At 42.5% G+C, this 16,677-nt stretch overlaps 1 protein-coding gene across 1 annotated transcript in view; it reads right to left on the bottom strand.

The window, feature by feature from the left end:
* Window positions 1–16,340, bottom strand: part of snx13 (sorting nexin 13) — a 30,543-nt gene extending 14,203 nt beyond the window's left edge. The window contains exons 1-13 of the mRNA XM_080007985.1: window positions 16,229–16,340; window positions 8,667–8,779; window positions 8,296–8,398; window positions 7,973–8,062; window positions 6,829–6,950; window positions 6,211–6,329; window positions 5,800–5,904; window positions 5,089–5,177; window positions 2,974–3,057; window positions 2,632–2,770; window positions 2,378–2,466; window positions 1,065–1,164; window positions 179–372 (exon numbers count right to left, since the gene is read on the bottom strand). Coding sequence (XP_079864111.1) covers window positions 179–372; window positions 1,065–1,164; window positions 2,378–2,466; window positions 2,632–2,770; window positions 2,974–3,057; window positions 5,089–5,177; window positions 5,800–5,904; window positions 6,211–6,329; window positions 6,829–6,950; window positions 7,973–8,062; window positions 8,296–8,398; window positions 8,667–8,779; window positions 16,229–16,240 — 1,359 coding nt within the window. The 5' untranslated portion in view covers window positions 16,241–16,340. The remainder of the gene's footprint in view (window positions 1–178; window positions 373–1,064; window positions 1,165–2,377; window positions 2,467–2,631; window positions 2,771–2,973; window positions 3,058–5,088; window positions 5,178–5,799; window positions 5,905–6,210; window positions 6,330–6,828; window positions 6,951–7,972; window positions 8,063–8,295; window positions 8,399–8,666; window positions 8,780–16,228) is intronic.
* Window positions 16,341–16,677: the final 337 nt, after the last annotated feature.

Below are 16,677 nucleotides of genomic sequence, written 5' to 3'. Positions count from 1 at the left end.
AGTATTCCAGTACTTAAATTTCAGAGGATGACATTCAAGCACTTCAAGGTCCTCAAGGACCTGATACTATTGATGAGATGGAACGAGTCACACTTTCCCTTGAAAAAAGAGATCCCCTATCGATAGCTCGATGCATCCTCCTGGCTAAAATAAGGGTTCGATGAAGTGATGGAGGCACCTTGTCTGAGAGGTACTGCTCGTAGACGCCCAGTGCGGCGGCCTTCAGCAGGCCCTTGGTGGCGCTGGGCTGCTTCTTGCTGTCCTTCTGCCAGCCCTGCATAACCTCCAGCTGCTGCTGGGCTGTCACCCTGTAGCCCTCTACCGTCAGCCAGAAGAACAGCTCCGCCTGGGCCCCCGCAACCTGCATGAAGTCTGGAGGGATGCACGCATAATAGCACCTTTGTATTAACCTATCTTAATTCAGGGGGGATTGAGCATGAGAGCAGTGAGGCCATGATCACAACCCAACAAAGAAAGGATATCTCCATGCTGAAAACTACATTGAGCATATTATTCCCTTTTGTAAAAAGCAAGAGTCAGTGACTTGAATCATGGTTAATCCATAAAGGAGGATTTAAAAGAAGCTTCTACACACTTTCCCTTTTTATTCTCCTCACTGAAACAACTCTCAAAGTAATTTCTCTCAATAGTTCTCACTGTACTTCTTTCCATATCACCGTCTGTCACAATTAAATTTAAAGGGATATTTTTCCCTTTTTAACTGAAGTGACCATTGCAGTCTTTATGTAAGCTTTAAAGCATATATCTGTCAGCGTTGTCAGTCCAATGGGTGAAATGTAGATCTAACGTACCAGCTTCAGGCTACAGAGCTAGAAAGACCTTGGTTCCTAGTCTCTAAGTGTTTTGTTTACATCCACACTACTCTAATCACATCTGTAAAGTGGAATGACCTTTCCCAATCTCTCAGCGTGATAAAAGGCCAGCTAGCAACAGTTTGTGCAGCTTCTCGGAGCGACTGAGGGTTATAAAAAAAACAAACATGCTGTGGATTAAGAAACAAGGAGTCCTTGGGGTCATAGTGCAGTAGTTGATAGAAGACATACCCATAAAGAACTGCAGAGCTATGTTGTGCACTAGGATGGTGTCTAGAGGGATGATGCACAGCTTGCCAAAGTTGGCTGCCAGTTTCAAGGCGTCCACTTCCTGCAGAGACACATGTTACAAAAACAATTAAGAGCAGCTCTCTGACAGATGTACAGGTAAGATGACATTTGACTGAGCTTTTCCACTCAAATTAAGAAAAAAGTTTTCGAAGTCACGGGACAAAACGCATCAAAACACAATGTTGATTTTTAACAGCCCAAGACAATTTTTTTTTTAAACAGTTAAACAGTTCATGTCTTAAAGAAGTGTTCCGAAATAAGAATATTATAATCGGGAAGACACGCATAAAGACTAGAAAAAACAACTTCAAACCTGAAGGGGTTGAAACCTATTGCTTTCTTGTCGCTTTATCATTATTCTTCTTCGTTGTCTTATGCTGTGTCGCAAATTGCCGTGAGCTGGAACGAGCTAGAAACATGAAACTTGGCCCAAAAACTGGAAATGATGTGCAAATGCTTCCCAAGAAACATGAATTGAGAACAAGAATTGGCAAGATGGTGGCGTTGTAATTATAATATAATTTTAGAAAGGCCACGCCCCTCACACCGTGACTCTGGTTGACTTGAAATTTGACACACAAGTCCAGCTCAATGTGCTTTTTTTTGTATTTTGACTGTATCAACACCAGATTTGGCTTACATCATTGTGGGATTCAGAGAGACATGGAAATAGGCTACATCACTCAAGCTGTCGTAGAGCGATCCTGATTAAATTGAGAGGAGGCATCCCGCACTATGTCCTGAACGCACACACCAAATTCTGTTCAAATCTACTAGTGAGCAGTTATTGAAACGGTGCATACATTGTAATGATACAACAAGTGTGTGATTGGTCTCACTCCTTCTTTAAACAGAGAAACTATTCAGAAACTATCTGAATTGACTTTACTCGGCTTTGTGAAGCTCGAAACCCTCTCGTGGCTGCTCGCTGCTTTAATTTTGGGAGATTAAGCTGCTTCCTTCTGTTGAGCACAAAAAGGTTTGACCCTTGAATTGCTGCTTGCGGCTATATTTTTAGATTTCACTTTCCCCCCAGATATTGACATTTTTAATTGTTATATTTTCTATATATTATATTATATTATTATATATATCTATATATTATCTATATTTTTATTATATAGTTTGTAAGTATTACTGCCTATAATTTATTTTATGTGAGCTCCTGGGACATTGCATTTCCTTTCGGGGATGAATAAAGTAACCATCTATCTATATTGCAAAATACATTTTTTGAGGTAGTGTGTTCTCACCTTGCCCGACTGTAACCTCTGGATCCTGGTCTCACAGACCTTCTTTACAAACAGGAGACTGTTGATCTGATTCTTGATCACGTTGATGTCTGAGGTACAGGAAGTGTGGAGGGAAGAGGGAGGGCAACTTTCAGACAAGAGAACAAGGCAGTATTTTGCAATATACATACTGTATGAGGCTTTTCTATATGTATACCTGTGTGTGTGTGTGTGTGTGTGTGTGTGTGTGTGTGTGTGTGTGTGTGTGTTCCCACCGTCTCCAGCTGTGTCAAGAGAGCGGAGGTACTGCAGCTCCTCCATAACTTTGTCCTTGACAGCCTCCAGTTCAGCGGGCTTGTCTGTCAGCTTCAGGATGTTCATGAAGGCCTCGTAGTTACAGCTGGAGTCACGGATCTACACACACACACACACACACACACACACGTGCACACACGTGCACACACACACACACACACACACACACACACACACACACACACACACACACACACACACACACACACACACACACACACACATTTAGTTCGTTCATTCAAGATTCAAGTTTTCAAGTATTCTATCAGATTCTAGGGATGGGTGTGAGTGTCAGGCCTCACCATCCAGATGACGAATTGATTGATGTAGTCGGGGTCACTCAGCTGATTGATCAGAGGAAGCAGCACGCCTCGCGCCAATACCTCCTGCAAAGAGCGCAAAGAACATTACAAAGATAATCCTTACAACAGCTAAGGCTGTGAGGGTATGACGTTTTTCTTACCGCGGTGATAAGCGATGTATAACGCTGCGGTTTACTGGTCGCCAGTGTGCATTACAATAATAGGATAAAACAGATAGAAGCTTACAAAAAAGCACAGGGATAACATTTCAATGAGGAATTATAAATAAGAGGAATTATGAATATATTTTATGTGTGAATCGTCCGCACCCAGACACGGACGCGTACATGGCTCTACGTGCGTCCCGATCGCAGACAGCCATGTCCTAGTCATCCTCACATTGAACAGCCGAATCCGATTTGACTGACAAAATTTTGAGTCGGGTACAGCCTTACAAATAATTTATAATAATGGCACACACACAAAATAAATCCCCCATATGTTTAATGGGCCCTCCCTTGCGCGTGGTGCGCAAAGCTCAAATGACAAGCTGAGCAACTAAAAAGTTTCTCCAGAAGTCCTTGAACTTAGCATGGAATACAATCAATGATTGTAACTACACAATGATTATTGTGTTAATATTTCATATCCTCCTGTAACTTTCACAAGCAAAAAAATGGTGTCACCACGGTGACATGACATAACAGCGGTATCGCGGTTATAGTCTCAGTCCTAACAACAGTGTAGATAAGAATTAGGCAAGCTTAAATAGTCGTACAGCCTACAACCTAACCCAAGGGAGGGCTGTCACAATCACAACGTTTTCGGAAATAATAAGTCATACATATAATATAAAGCCATTATGCCACTATCAAATAATAAACCTATAATAGTGTAATAATCAGTGTTGGGGTCGTTACTCAAAAAGAAGTATTACACAGTACTCATTACTTAATTGTTTTGGTGAATTAAGTAAGGTTTGATGACCTGAGCGTTTTCATACTGATACTGGTTAGCCATTAAAGAGACTGTTTAAGCAATCTTTGTCTAACTTCACAGTAGGGATGCAACGGTAGAGTGGGCTCACGGTTTGGTATGTATCATGGTTTTGGGGCCATGGTGACACTGCGGTTTTGGTATCTTCATATTTAAGAAAAACTAAAAACAAAAATGTAAAAGTTAAAAGGCGTAATTTTTTTTGATAGTAGTGTGCCACAAATAACTAGTGTAATGCTCTGTGTGAGTTCAAGTTCATTGGTGGGTTGTTATAATTTGCATAAATTCATCTGATTGGAGGTGGGGGGTGTCCAGGATAGTGTAGAATTCAAATATTAATTTCCGTTACTTATATATATATATATATATATATAAATAATATTATGCAAAACGTTTTGCAATAAAACAATTGAATAAAACAAGAACTATAGTTAGTTATTTTTGTGTAGAACAGGTATAAACAGTATTTTTCACACATAAATAATAGTCGTAAAATAACTTATTGAAATGAAACCTCTGAGTCGAACCAGTGCGTGTTCTACCGTGGTACCGTAATACCACAGTTCACGTGTGGGTATTGAACCGTACGGGGCACACTGAGCGGTTTGATAACATACGGTGTACCGTTGCATCCCTACTTTACAGTCCGCCACAAAACATACAGAGACAGACACTGACAGACAGATTCCTTCCTTTATTAGTAAGATATAGCACCGATGTAGGCTAACGCAAGTAACAACATCATTGTTTGATTGGTAACTCTAATGTGATTATTGAATTTAGGAACAGTAACATGTTACATTGCTCGTTAAAGGCAAATTTGAAATGATTACAGTAACACCGTGCCCCCAACACTGGTAATAACACATGCCTACTATATCTAATGCAGGAGAGCTATTAAATATAAAAAACATAAATATAAAAAAGGAACATACAATTTCAGGTAGTCTTTTACATTGCCTGATGGAAAAGCACCTGATTCAACATTTCTAACACAGGTTTAAAATTAACATTCATTTTGGATGGAAACTTATCCTTGTGGAAGCTGAAGAATTAAAAAAAAAAAAAAAAAAAAAAAAAAAAAAGAGGTAAGCACTGGTTGGATAGGGAGTCACTCACCCGAAGGAAGTATCTCATGTTCTTGTTGTGGAAGTCTCCAGGAGGTAGTAACAGATACAGCAGCACCTCACACAGGTCACGAAGGAAACCTGACACAAACAAACATGCTTTACTTTCTCGGTCAGTATTACTTTCTGTGCATAACACATAAAGAGGGGGTGGTCGGGGAGAGAGTCAGAGAGAAAGTGTCCCCATTACACACGGTCTCGCCTATAGGAAGAGCCGTGCCAGCCCCCCACCCGCCGATTAGTCAAATATTCGCATTTAACAGCCAAATCCGATTTGACTGACACAATTCTGAGTCGGGTATAGCCATAGAAAGGATAACAATGGAAAGTGACAGAGAGGGAGGAAAAATATTGGATACCTGGCAGATACCAGCCTGAAATAAGGTCGATTCTCCCCACTTGCAAGAGCCATATCAAGCATTTCTGATATCAGAGCGACCGGAATTGTTTTCCATGTTATTAATTATGTAATTAAAGAAAATAAGTGACTTTCTTGTCCCCATGGGGAAATGTCAATTGCAGTGTACCCCATTATGTTCTAAAGACCCCAAACTTAGTTCTTAGCCTTTGTTCACACCATTCAGCAAAAGTAAATATCCGTTCAATATCAGCAGATAGTTAAAGTTAAAGATTGGTATCAGGAGTGGAAAGGTGGGATCAGTCCAACCCTAGTGACAGTGACGGAGAGAAAGGATGTGCTTACCCTCCTCCTCTTTGTGCGAGGTGCACACCACATCTCGACAAATCTTCCTCTCCAGCTCCACCTCGGCTTCGAAGAACGAGTCCACCAGCTCCTCCGTCATGTCCCCTGCACGAAACCAGTGACAGTAATTACAAACCAGTTAGTCGCCCCCAATGTCGGCAATAGGAATATTCAGCATCTTTATCATCACCGGCATTAAAGTTAAAAGGGATTTCCGCCAGCATTCGGCAACGTAATCAAAATCCTGATTTCAAACACTGCTTCTGATTAGCCGTTCATGCAGCTCAGCAATGAATAACGACGATAATGTGACGCAGCAAATAAAGACAATAACAGTCATTTGGGGAAAAAAACAGCATTATCCAAAATAATCTGGTCCTGGTGTGTGTGTTTGTGTGTGTGTGTCCATACTCTGCTTGTCCTCCCTGTCGCCAAGGCGGTCTTGAGCTTTCCTAAACACACGCAGATGAGTGGCAAAGTCGTCCACCAGGCGAGTCGTGAAGTAAGGCTGCCAGTCCACCTCTTTGGACCTAGATTTTACAGAAAATTTGCAAAAAGAAACAAAAAAAAAAACATGGTTGAAACATCCGTTTAGGTATTGACACATCCTTAAGTAAAGCTAGGACTATAATATAACAAAGCGAATATCAGTCCAATTTCAGGCTTAAATATGGCGTTCCCTGATCCCTAAAACTTTCCTAAAAATGTTAATGAACAGTACAGCTGGAGGATACAGACCAAATCAATTTTTTTTCCTCAACTGTGATATTCCATAATTTTGGGGATGACTAATGGTGGTTTGATAAGATATTTAGACATAAAAAATTTGAGAAACAATAATTACTTATATGCAATTTTATGACAATCGGGTAGAGGCATTGTCTATGAAGTAAAAAAAATAAAAAATAAAATGCATTACTTAAAAAAAACTAACTTCCTGCTGTTGAAATAGATTAGATCAATACAAGTTATCCACCGATACCGATAGTTTTGTACAGAAAAGTTGTAAATTGTGTGTGTGTCTTGTACCGTGTGGAGAACTGCACCAGAGCATTCTGCAGAGTCTGTCTGATCTCCAGCAGGAAGGACTCATCCTCACTCAGAGTGTAGTACCAATACTGGATGTAGTCCCTCAGAGCAAACTGGATCACCTGCGCACGCACACATGCCCACGCACACGCACACGCACACACACACACACACACACACACACACACACACACACACACACACACACACACACGCACGGCAGGGGAGCGGTACATAAGCAGATAAGGGAGAGGGATAGGATTTGTGTGGCACGACATGTAGGGAAAGCACATTGATTAATGCATTAATAAAATACAGCACATACTGTATATTATCTAACGTACACGAGCTTAGAGTAAAAGCATAACAATGAAAAAAAAAAACATTTGGACATTGCCGAGTTAAGAGGGAGAGCGTTCCAGAAATCATTCTGTCCACGCTGGACACGGGAGACAGCGGGGTCATGTGGGGTAGCAGCAGCACATGGCAGGCCTGCTGCTGAAAAGGCTGCACTGTGCATTCTGGGGAGTGGAAGGAACCCGGTCACACGGGGCAGGGAGATGTTAAGTGTCATCTGACCAACGCAAAATGCTGCATCTGCAACACAACTCGCCTGGCATTCTCTCCCTCGCCCTCGCCCAAGGCCGCACCTTCACACCATTTTCCCTACGGTTCAGTTGTAACCTTTCAGTGCAGGTTGGTGAAATATCACCGGCCCCAAGCCTGATAGGCCACTTCAAGGTATGGCTTAAATGTGACCCAGGTGCTAATGTTTGCCTCTTGCGTAATGCACACGACGAGGCGAGTCTTGACGCAACGCAGTGAGCTTCACTATGAAGTTGACTTTCAGTTCAGCTTTCTCTGAGACGAGCGCAGGGCTTTCCTGTGTAAACTGTTCCAGTGACACAAGATCCGTGAAAAGTGAACTACACAGACACAACACACTTCCTGCGGGAGTGGCGGACAGGTCGTTTAAGGATTCAGGACAGTTTTATGGCTCTCATCGCCTCTAATTGTACATTGCTTTGTTTCTACAACGTTACGTTACAAAGTGCAGTTCATGGCTGTTTGAGCTCTCAATGCAGCGCACGCACGCACACGCACACACACACACACACACACACACACAGACACACACACACACCTGCTGTAGTGGTTCATCTATGAAGCTGGATCCCGTCAGTCTCCTGTCAATCTTTATCGGCTTTAGCTCCAGCTTCATCTCATCCAACGTCTGAAAGATAGGGAGAGAAAGTGTGATCGTCACAAAGGGTCCGAGGGGCTTAGAGGCTACTTACATCAATAACAGCTTTGATAATCTGCATGCTAACTGCATCAAGACCGGAGACCTTATAAATATAATTGTTTGTCTAAGAGAGGTTTATCCATTAATTCTTGGGCACATCTCTGTATCCGTGTGTGTTTGCGTGCATGCATGTGCTCGTGCTCGTGCATGTGTGCATGCACCTTCAGTATCCCAGTTTGTGTGGGGGGCAGGTAGGACTGTTCGCACTTCTCCAGGTGTTTCTCTGAGTTGATCTTCCCATAAAGCAGAATGACCACAAAGCCCCTGCAAAGTAGAATAGATCACAAAATGGCAAAGAAAATTTACAAAAATTTGTATTCTAAAAGGTCTTAGCTTGCTGCTGGCAACTTTACGATAGCAAATATTGAAAAGTTAAACTATTAAATGGTGGGAATAGGACTCAAAATGGAGGCCAATTTTAACGTGGGCACATTGCAATGTATCTGGATAGTTTGTTTGATGTCATCTGAGAAAATAAATTATCTGATATTACCGTCCAACTCTGTGTAAAATATCTTATCGTTCTGCTCACCCTCCAATGAAACAGAAGATATAGAAGGCCAGGTAGAATATGGCGAAGGGTCCGAAGGTGACCAGGAACAACACGACTCCAAGACTCCCCCATCCCCAAATGGACAGACTGGCCTGGAACACACATACACAACAAAATCAATGACGACAGAAGACAAACACAAGTTGTGAATCACAGTCTAAATTTGAAGTGATACTATTTTGCAGAATTCTTAATATAAGACTTAATATTTCTCCAAGGCTGATTAAAGTTCTATCAAATGATTCTGATCTTGCTACTTGGCAGGAGCAACAGCCTCAATGATATGATATTAAAATAGCTTAAAACAATGTCCTGCAATGACCAGGTGAAGTGAAAGCACTTTTCTACTGTGTGGCGGCTGTCCATTTGGAAGAGAGATGGAGAGAATAATAATCTTTGGATGTCTCCACAGGGAAGGATTTGTTCTAAACAACCACTGGGTATTTTTCATATTGACAGTGTGACAACGAGTAAGGGAAATGCGCACATTTGTGCAGGCATGCACCCGCACAAACGCATCTGCTCCTGTGCATGTCTCAAATCCTCAGTTTCCTGTCATTGTCCGAGCAGGAAGCCGTGCTCTAGTATTATTAAATAGCGGCTCAGGCTATAATTTTGACCAACTAGATAATGCAAACTTTATGGCTAATTCTCACCTGCTTTATTTCTCAAAGGGTCACGCCAAGTTCACATTTACAATTAGCCTCTCAAACGCTCATGTGGCAAAGGGAAGGCATGGACGTTCTAGAAGGCCAGCGCCAGCCATGTCACAGCATAAGCGCCATTGGCAGAGAGAGACATGCAGGGTAAATACCCTCTGAGGTCAGCTGAAGACAGTTGAGAGCTTCTAAATTGGAGTGACATCCGGGACAGGGCACTCTAATGTAAGCTCATATCAAATGCACCGTCTTTTAAAATAATAATAATAATAATAATAATGCAATGTTATACTGTTGATTAGTACCCTCAAGTTACTTCATGTATATAGGGATCAGAGCAACATGCTAGCTACAGAACCCCCTACCCCCATCCCCGCAGAGCCAAGTCGATTTAATGCCTTGTCTAAGGACAGTGCCACATGCATAAAGATGCAGATGACAGGCAACCCTGAACAAAGACCCTGGTTGAAGGGCAGTTCACCCAATTTACACCCCTGCATCCTTTACCCTGTGAGCTATGTACTTTGATTTGATGGGCTTTTTTTAAGAAGTGCATGCCATGCAAGGCTGGGTAAGCAGTAATTCCTGTGCGTGTGGTGTGTGCGTATTCTCTGTGACGGATGAGCCTGCCACAGTGAGGGTGCTTGTGCATCAAACAGAAGAACTTACTCCAGCAGGTATAGGTGAAGTGGTTCAACTAGGCCATGCTAAGCTTAGTGGATTGTATACACCAAGTTATAACGGTACAAAAAGAAAGAAAAAAAGAGTCCATTTGACACACACACACACACACACACAGACACTGAGCGTGGAGCTATCTGATAATGGTGCTGACAGGTGAGGTGTTCGGTGTCTGATCATCAGTGGCAAGGATCTAGGCCGCCCTGGATTTATGCTAGTTCCTTAAATAACACGCTGGGCAGATAGATATAGATAGAGGCAGACAGAGCTTCATCGGGACACTAAGACATTGTTTTCTCTGCCACAGCAAGCTACGGCAGCTCAATGACACACTTTACACCGCCTGCCAACTGTGTCGGATTCAGCGAGCTTACAACGTATAGCATGGGCACCATTCACAAGGAGGGCTATTGTCTGAGATGACGTGGTGGAAACAATTGTCAAGGAATTTCCCACTGTTTATCAGGAATTGAAGAGGCATACAACACCAGTGGTTTTGCAGTGATGTCGTCTGTGATGTTTGATACCAACATGTATCAAATTTGCTAACTGAGGGAAATTTTCACACAAGGCTTTATGCACAGTGAATAAAACGATTGTTATGATAAATTAATCAATAAACTTATTTTTATAAATATTTGAAATATTCATAATAGCAAGCAAGAACATGCAAGTCACTACTGTTTTATAACATCAGGCTTCCCTAGTGTGTAAACCCATTCTATGGGCACCTGACACCTTTTACCTGTGCTCCAATGAGAAACACAAACCCTCCTTGGACTGGTAACCTATTATGAGGAGCAGTAAATAACTTTGAACATGTAAAGCACAGCAGATACAGCTAGGACACTAGAATGTGACCTAACTCGCTGGGCCTCTTTCCAGAGCTATCTCCGGTGCAGACAATAGATTGAATGATAGATTTGGGCTGATGGTTGTGGCAAGAGTTCTGGAAGCGGCCGCAGTAGCAGACGAGGTTTGAACTAGGGTCTAAAGCTTAAAACTAGTGTTTAAGTTCAAGTTCAAACAATAAGCTGCTGACACACCTATTCATTTGCCTGTCTTGTATAAAGTGTATAACACACTGTTGAGTAGACATGTTGCGCCATAAACTCTAAGCTTGGTGATCAGGCACCAAATTCTCACCATTTAGACAACAAAGGGATTTATACTTTTGTCCAACCTATCGTCACTTGCACTGGCTTGACCTGTGATAGCATGAACAATGTGTTTATCTTTCGCCTACACTGGTCCAAATCACAGAGAGCATCTCTCCGCTCCACAATGTTTACAATATTCACAGACTATCGTCAGCTATTTACAGCCATCAAATTTGTTATCAATGGTTCATGTGCTCTCTCAGGTGACTGCGCACCCCCCCCCGCCACCCACACACACACACCCCTTTAGGGTTTAAGGATTTCCATCAAACTGCCCTTTGAATGTGGGCTTGTAAAACCGCTTGAGAATGCAACCGAGAAAAAGGGATTAAAAAACAAATGTGACGCTAACAGTGGGCATCATAAGGCCTCGTAGTCTCTACACTTAAATGCCCCGAGCAACATACTAACCAACCACAGTGAGCAAAGAGCCGAAGCCTATCTTGACTTTGAAGTCAATCCGGTTCTATTGTTAATTGAAACCCTTTAAATTACTTTGAGCTTATAGAAGCGGGTTTATTGTGGTTGTGAGACTGATTCATGCCTTGGACTGTTCCAAGTTGACATCCAAAAACTTCTAATCATGTGGCTGTAACATTTATTCAAAAACATTTAATAAAAAACATGATCCACTGTCGAGAGAGATTTTCCTGCAGTGTGACTGGGCCAGCTGGACGACTGTTGAGCCAACATCATGGTGTACGTTCCATTCTGTCACGTTAAAAGTACTTGAATGCCTTTCAAATGGAAATGCAAGTCTGATGTGATGTCAACCAGTGCTAGTGAGTAGCCAGCGAGCATGAAGCCTGGCACTGGGGCTCTGTGACCTGTGCAGTGATGAGCCCACAGCAGCCTGGCGCTTTAGAAGGGATGATAACAGACACTCTTGAGTCATGGCAGCTTACTCAGGGTTTTAAACATGGACCATCTGTTCCAGTGATAAACACTCAACCCTAATGACAACACACACATACTCACTAGATGCAATTTATTCTGTAATGCGGAAAACATGGGTGTAGAGATATATGACAATACAATTTGTAGTGTCAACCTATAGTTCCAAAACAGGGAGGTGAAAAACACCATATATACATTCCATACCTATTCTGCGGTATACATGTTCTGCCATTAAACATCACATGCCTAAACCCTTATGGTTGTGTGCATGTGTTTATAATCGGTTACTGGCACTTCAAAGAACAGCTCATCTCCCTTGGCTTAAAACATACACACACACACACACACACACACACACACAATCACACACACACACACACACGCACGCACGCACGCACGCACGCACGCACGCACGCACGCACGCACGCACGCACGCACGCACGCACGCACGCACGCACGCACGCACGCACGCACGCACGCACGCACGCACGCACGCACGCAAGCAGTAGGTAAGTACATTCACTCTAAACTCCCCGCGCTCTCTAAAAAACACACTCCCTTACAAATGCACTTCACACAGCGACTGGTGGCCGACTTGGACTCAAGTATTTTTTAAACAAGTTTACTGAGGCACACCACTCCCAACCCCCTTATCAGGGATGGCTGGAGACAGAATTATCACTTTCTAGACTGTTGACCTGACACACACACAAAAAACAAAGACAGACACGGGGGAAATAAACACACACAGAGACACACGTGTCAGGGTAGATGTGCTCGGGAGTGGACATTTCTTTTTCTATGAGCTCAGGACAGGCCTTGCTGGCTTAACTGGGAAACAGAGCAGGGAGGGCAATGGCAGAGGAGCTGACTCAGCCTATTAAAGCTCTCCTGTGGAAGCTCCACGGTTAATGTCTGGGAGAGAAAGTGAGTGAAGAGGAGGAGGAGGAGATCTCCATGGACCAACAAGCCAGAAATATATCATTTGCATTTTGTAATATTTACATTTACAAAACACAAAAGTTTTGGCTTCTTTTCAAAGAAACATCTCACTTTCAGTTTCAGCGACAGAAATAAAATAATGAGCAAATTAGAACGCCAAAATGTATACCCTTAAATGTATTAAAAATACATAAATTTGAGTTTCGGTTTAGGACTTAAATGGTCTTGAAATATTATTCAGAGTGCCCACTGTCAAATCTTGAGCCAAGTTCGGGTCAATACATTGTGGAGTCTAAGAAGAGATCAAGTCCTTCAAAATGCAAATTAGAGTCTGGACTTGAGCACTACTACCACCCTGTCTAACTGAATTTGATTGTTAGTTTCAAACAAAGCACACAATACAAATGGAAGACTGTGCCAATAGCGATGTCATTTCACACAGTTCCTATCGCATTGGTGTGTTTACAAAAAAAAGGCGTGAGAGAGTGAAAGACATCAGAGCAATCAGACAAGAAACTTTACACAGGGTGGTGCAATCTACCTGTCTTAGTTAGAGTGTCAACATTGTTCTAAATCCAATTTCGATATTTCACTGCTGCCAAGCCTGACTAAGAATTTAACATTTTAATTTGATTATTTATCCCAATGCTTTTTTTTTACATTAACCAAAAAAAAGCCAGCCAAAACTAGATTAAACAAAACCACATACAAGAACCCATCCCAACAAGCTTGTTAAATAGTTGTTTTGCTCTTTGTATCTTGTGCTTTTCCTGTAAAAAAAAAAAAATCTGTCATATGCTATATGTTAAGGCATAAATTCACAATATGTAATTATAGCATTGATTCTGAAATCTGGGTGTTGTCTGTTAGGCGTTTTCAGGAAGCTTGATACCAGTGCCTAGCCTGTCAACAGCAGGCGGCCTGTTTCCACTGTCATAGACTGTAACTGGCAATCCATGGTAACAGAAACTATGTGAGGCAATATACATAGCGGATCCTAAAAATTCTGGCTGCTCAGGTTGTTTTCCCAAGCTGTACTGTTCACTACCACCTTAACAAGACATTATCCATACTACCAAGCCAAGTCAACATTTGGTGGAGCAACAGGCAAAGCTGAAGCTCAAAGACGCATGGGACACTGCTATGCAGGATTGACCTGCTTGTCAACAACACACATTCAATCCACCATTCATTTGCTAGAGCAATGACAGGACTTGAATGATTTGTGGGAACCTCCTCTAAAATAGAGAGAAGTGACTAGTAGACAGGGCTTAGACCTGCAGAACAGGTTAAATGTCATCTTTCACAGATTAGAGAAGGGGAATGTAGGGGAAAATAATAGTGCATTTGACAATAAAGATGGAAATCTTTTCAGTCAGAGCTGTCACCACCACCCAGGAAAACATTCCTAGCATCGAGGCAGGGAAGGGGAGGGTGAGGCAGACTAGATGACAGGCCTGATGCGAACCTCATGGCAGGCTTAATGTCCCTCAAGCTTTGATTAAGACACTATAATGAGATTTAGCCTTGAGAGGAACACCCTTTTGTAATACATCAAGATACAGCTATGTATACTGTAACTATAGGTATACACACAGAGTACACACATTTCACCGGGTTGATTTTATAACATTATATTTATTATTTATCACATAAGTATTTAGTCAGCATTCAACACAAACAATGTTATATTGTCAGACATGGCCATTTCACAGTCACAGCAACAAATTAAAAATGCTAATTTAAAAACCGCTTTGCAATTGCAGATGCCTGGAGAAAGGTCTGAGCTAAGACACAAGACACAGAGACCGGATCATCAGACGCACTGTCACTGAGAGTCAGCTTGATGCTTGGCGATGCAGGTGAAGTGAGTAGAATGGACAGAGGCCAGCGGCTAATCAGTACAGAGGGTCTCCGCTACTTCCAGAAATCTCTTTGATGGTGATGCTGACCAGTGGTGATGAATAAGAGTAACGGCGGTCAGACATCACAGCTGTAATACCGGCATCCTCTAACCTGATATTTCAGTCCTTGCATTATATCTTAGTTCAATGACACAGAAACGTTTGAAATGCACTCTCACAACGGATGCGGTTCCGTACAAGCGTAGTGTTTACATTGATGTAGTAGACTTCTACAGTAACAATGACCAAAACTGAATATTGGACTGAGGTCATTGCACCGTCGTATAATGAAGGACAAAGCTTCATTACCTTATATAAAGCTCTAACTTAACCTGCTGGCGCAGAGTTGTGGCCAGTTCTCCTGCTTCTCAAGTGAGGAGGGCGTTTAGCCTATTTGTTGATCTGAAGACGTCTCAAACGGCAGCCTGTCTCCCTAAAGCTAATAAATTAAGCGCACAGAAAAAACCTCACGCCTTGAAATGTGTCACATGTCATCACACTAAATGGCTTGACATAAAGAGTGCTCACCAAGCAACATCCAACATCGGAAAAGTGATATGACATCAGTTGTCAAGCTGGTGAGCAACAGCCAAACTTTAAACCATTGATCAACTATGATCAACAAATGCATGAGAATCAATCAGTTTCGAGGGCCAACTGCAGAAATGTCAAGAGGATGCTAGAGCTATCACAATTATTACATAATCACCCGATAGTAATTATTCGATCACAATCATTTTGAAAAATCCTGCTCATTCCTCAATTTTGAAGCAATTTCAGAACTGTCTCAATGAATACAGTGTGAATTAGGTGCATTTCAATCAATTTGGGTTGGGGGAATGAACTGTCTCACCAATTATTTATGCTCCACCCTTCACTAGGAGGCTTGTTAACAGGAAAGCACACAACTTGACTATGAATGCCTCCAACCACCCGGACAACCGGCCGACGCCCACCTCACCCGAATTTGTTGTGATACAGAAATCCTCCTTTTCTGAGCCTCTTTGTTGTTCATAATCTAAACGCATAGTATCGCCGCGGCTGCAGTCGAGCTAATTCCAGCACAACGGTGACAGTGCGGACATCCTGGCTCATCGCATTAGCGGTGTAATCCTGATCTGGCCGCCACTCAGCCGAGGCGGTTTCTGAAAAACAGAGAAGCTGCGCCGGGCATGTTTACCTGCGGGGGCTATGGGGCACCGCTAGCCCGCCGCTAGTTAGCCAGCCAGCTAGCTGTCACCACACAACACCAGCAAACACAAAGTGCGCGGCCGTCTGCTCGGCGGACGCGGACTTACCTCTGCAAGCATCGTTTGAAAAGCCGCGTGCGGTGGTTCTTCTCTCTAGCCCCGCCACATCTTACACCACGCCAGTCCGAGCATGTCTCCTCGTCTAAAAACGGCAGTATCCCCAGCCTCCGGACTCTCCTCGGAGAGCCGCCATGTTGCAAAGCTTTACGTCGCCCCGCCCACCCCACGGGTGACGTCACGCCGTTATCGGTTGAGAAGGCGGTGACGCAGATACACCCGTGACTAACTGATAATAATACCGGTAATAATAATAATAATAATAATAATAATAATGAAAACAAATATATATATTGCTTGACCTAATCAATTAATAACCACAAGACACACTTCAATGTTATTAGCTTTGCATAGTGTAAAAAAAAAAAAAGATCAGCGTGCAATCCTGGGACTGAAAGCAAGAAAAGCAGCACACAAAACCCCCCACAAACACATTAAAT

This window comes from Zeus faber, assembly GCF_960531495.2.
Source record: "Zeus faber genome assembly, chromosome: 1".
Taxonomy (NCBI): Eukaryota; Metazoa; Chordata; class Actinopteri; order Zeiformes; family Zeidae; genus Zeus; species Zeus faber.
Note: the sequence above shows the minus strand (reverse complement) of the source record. Positions and strands in the feature narration are given on the sequence as shown.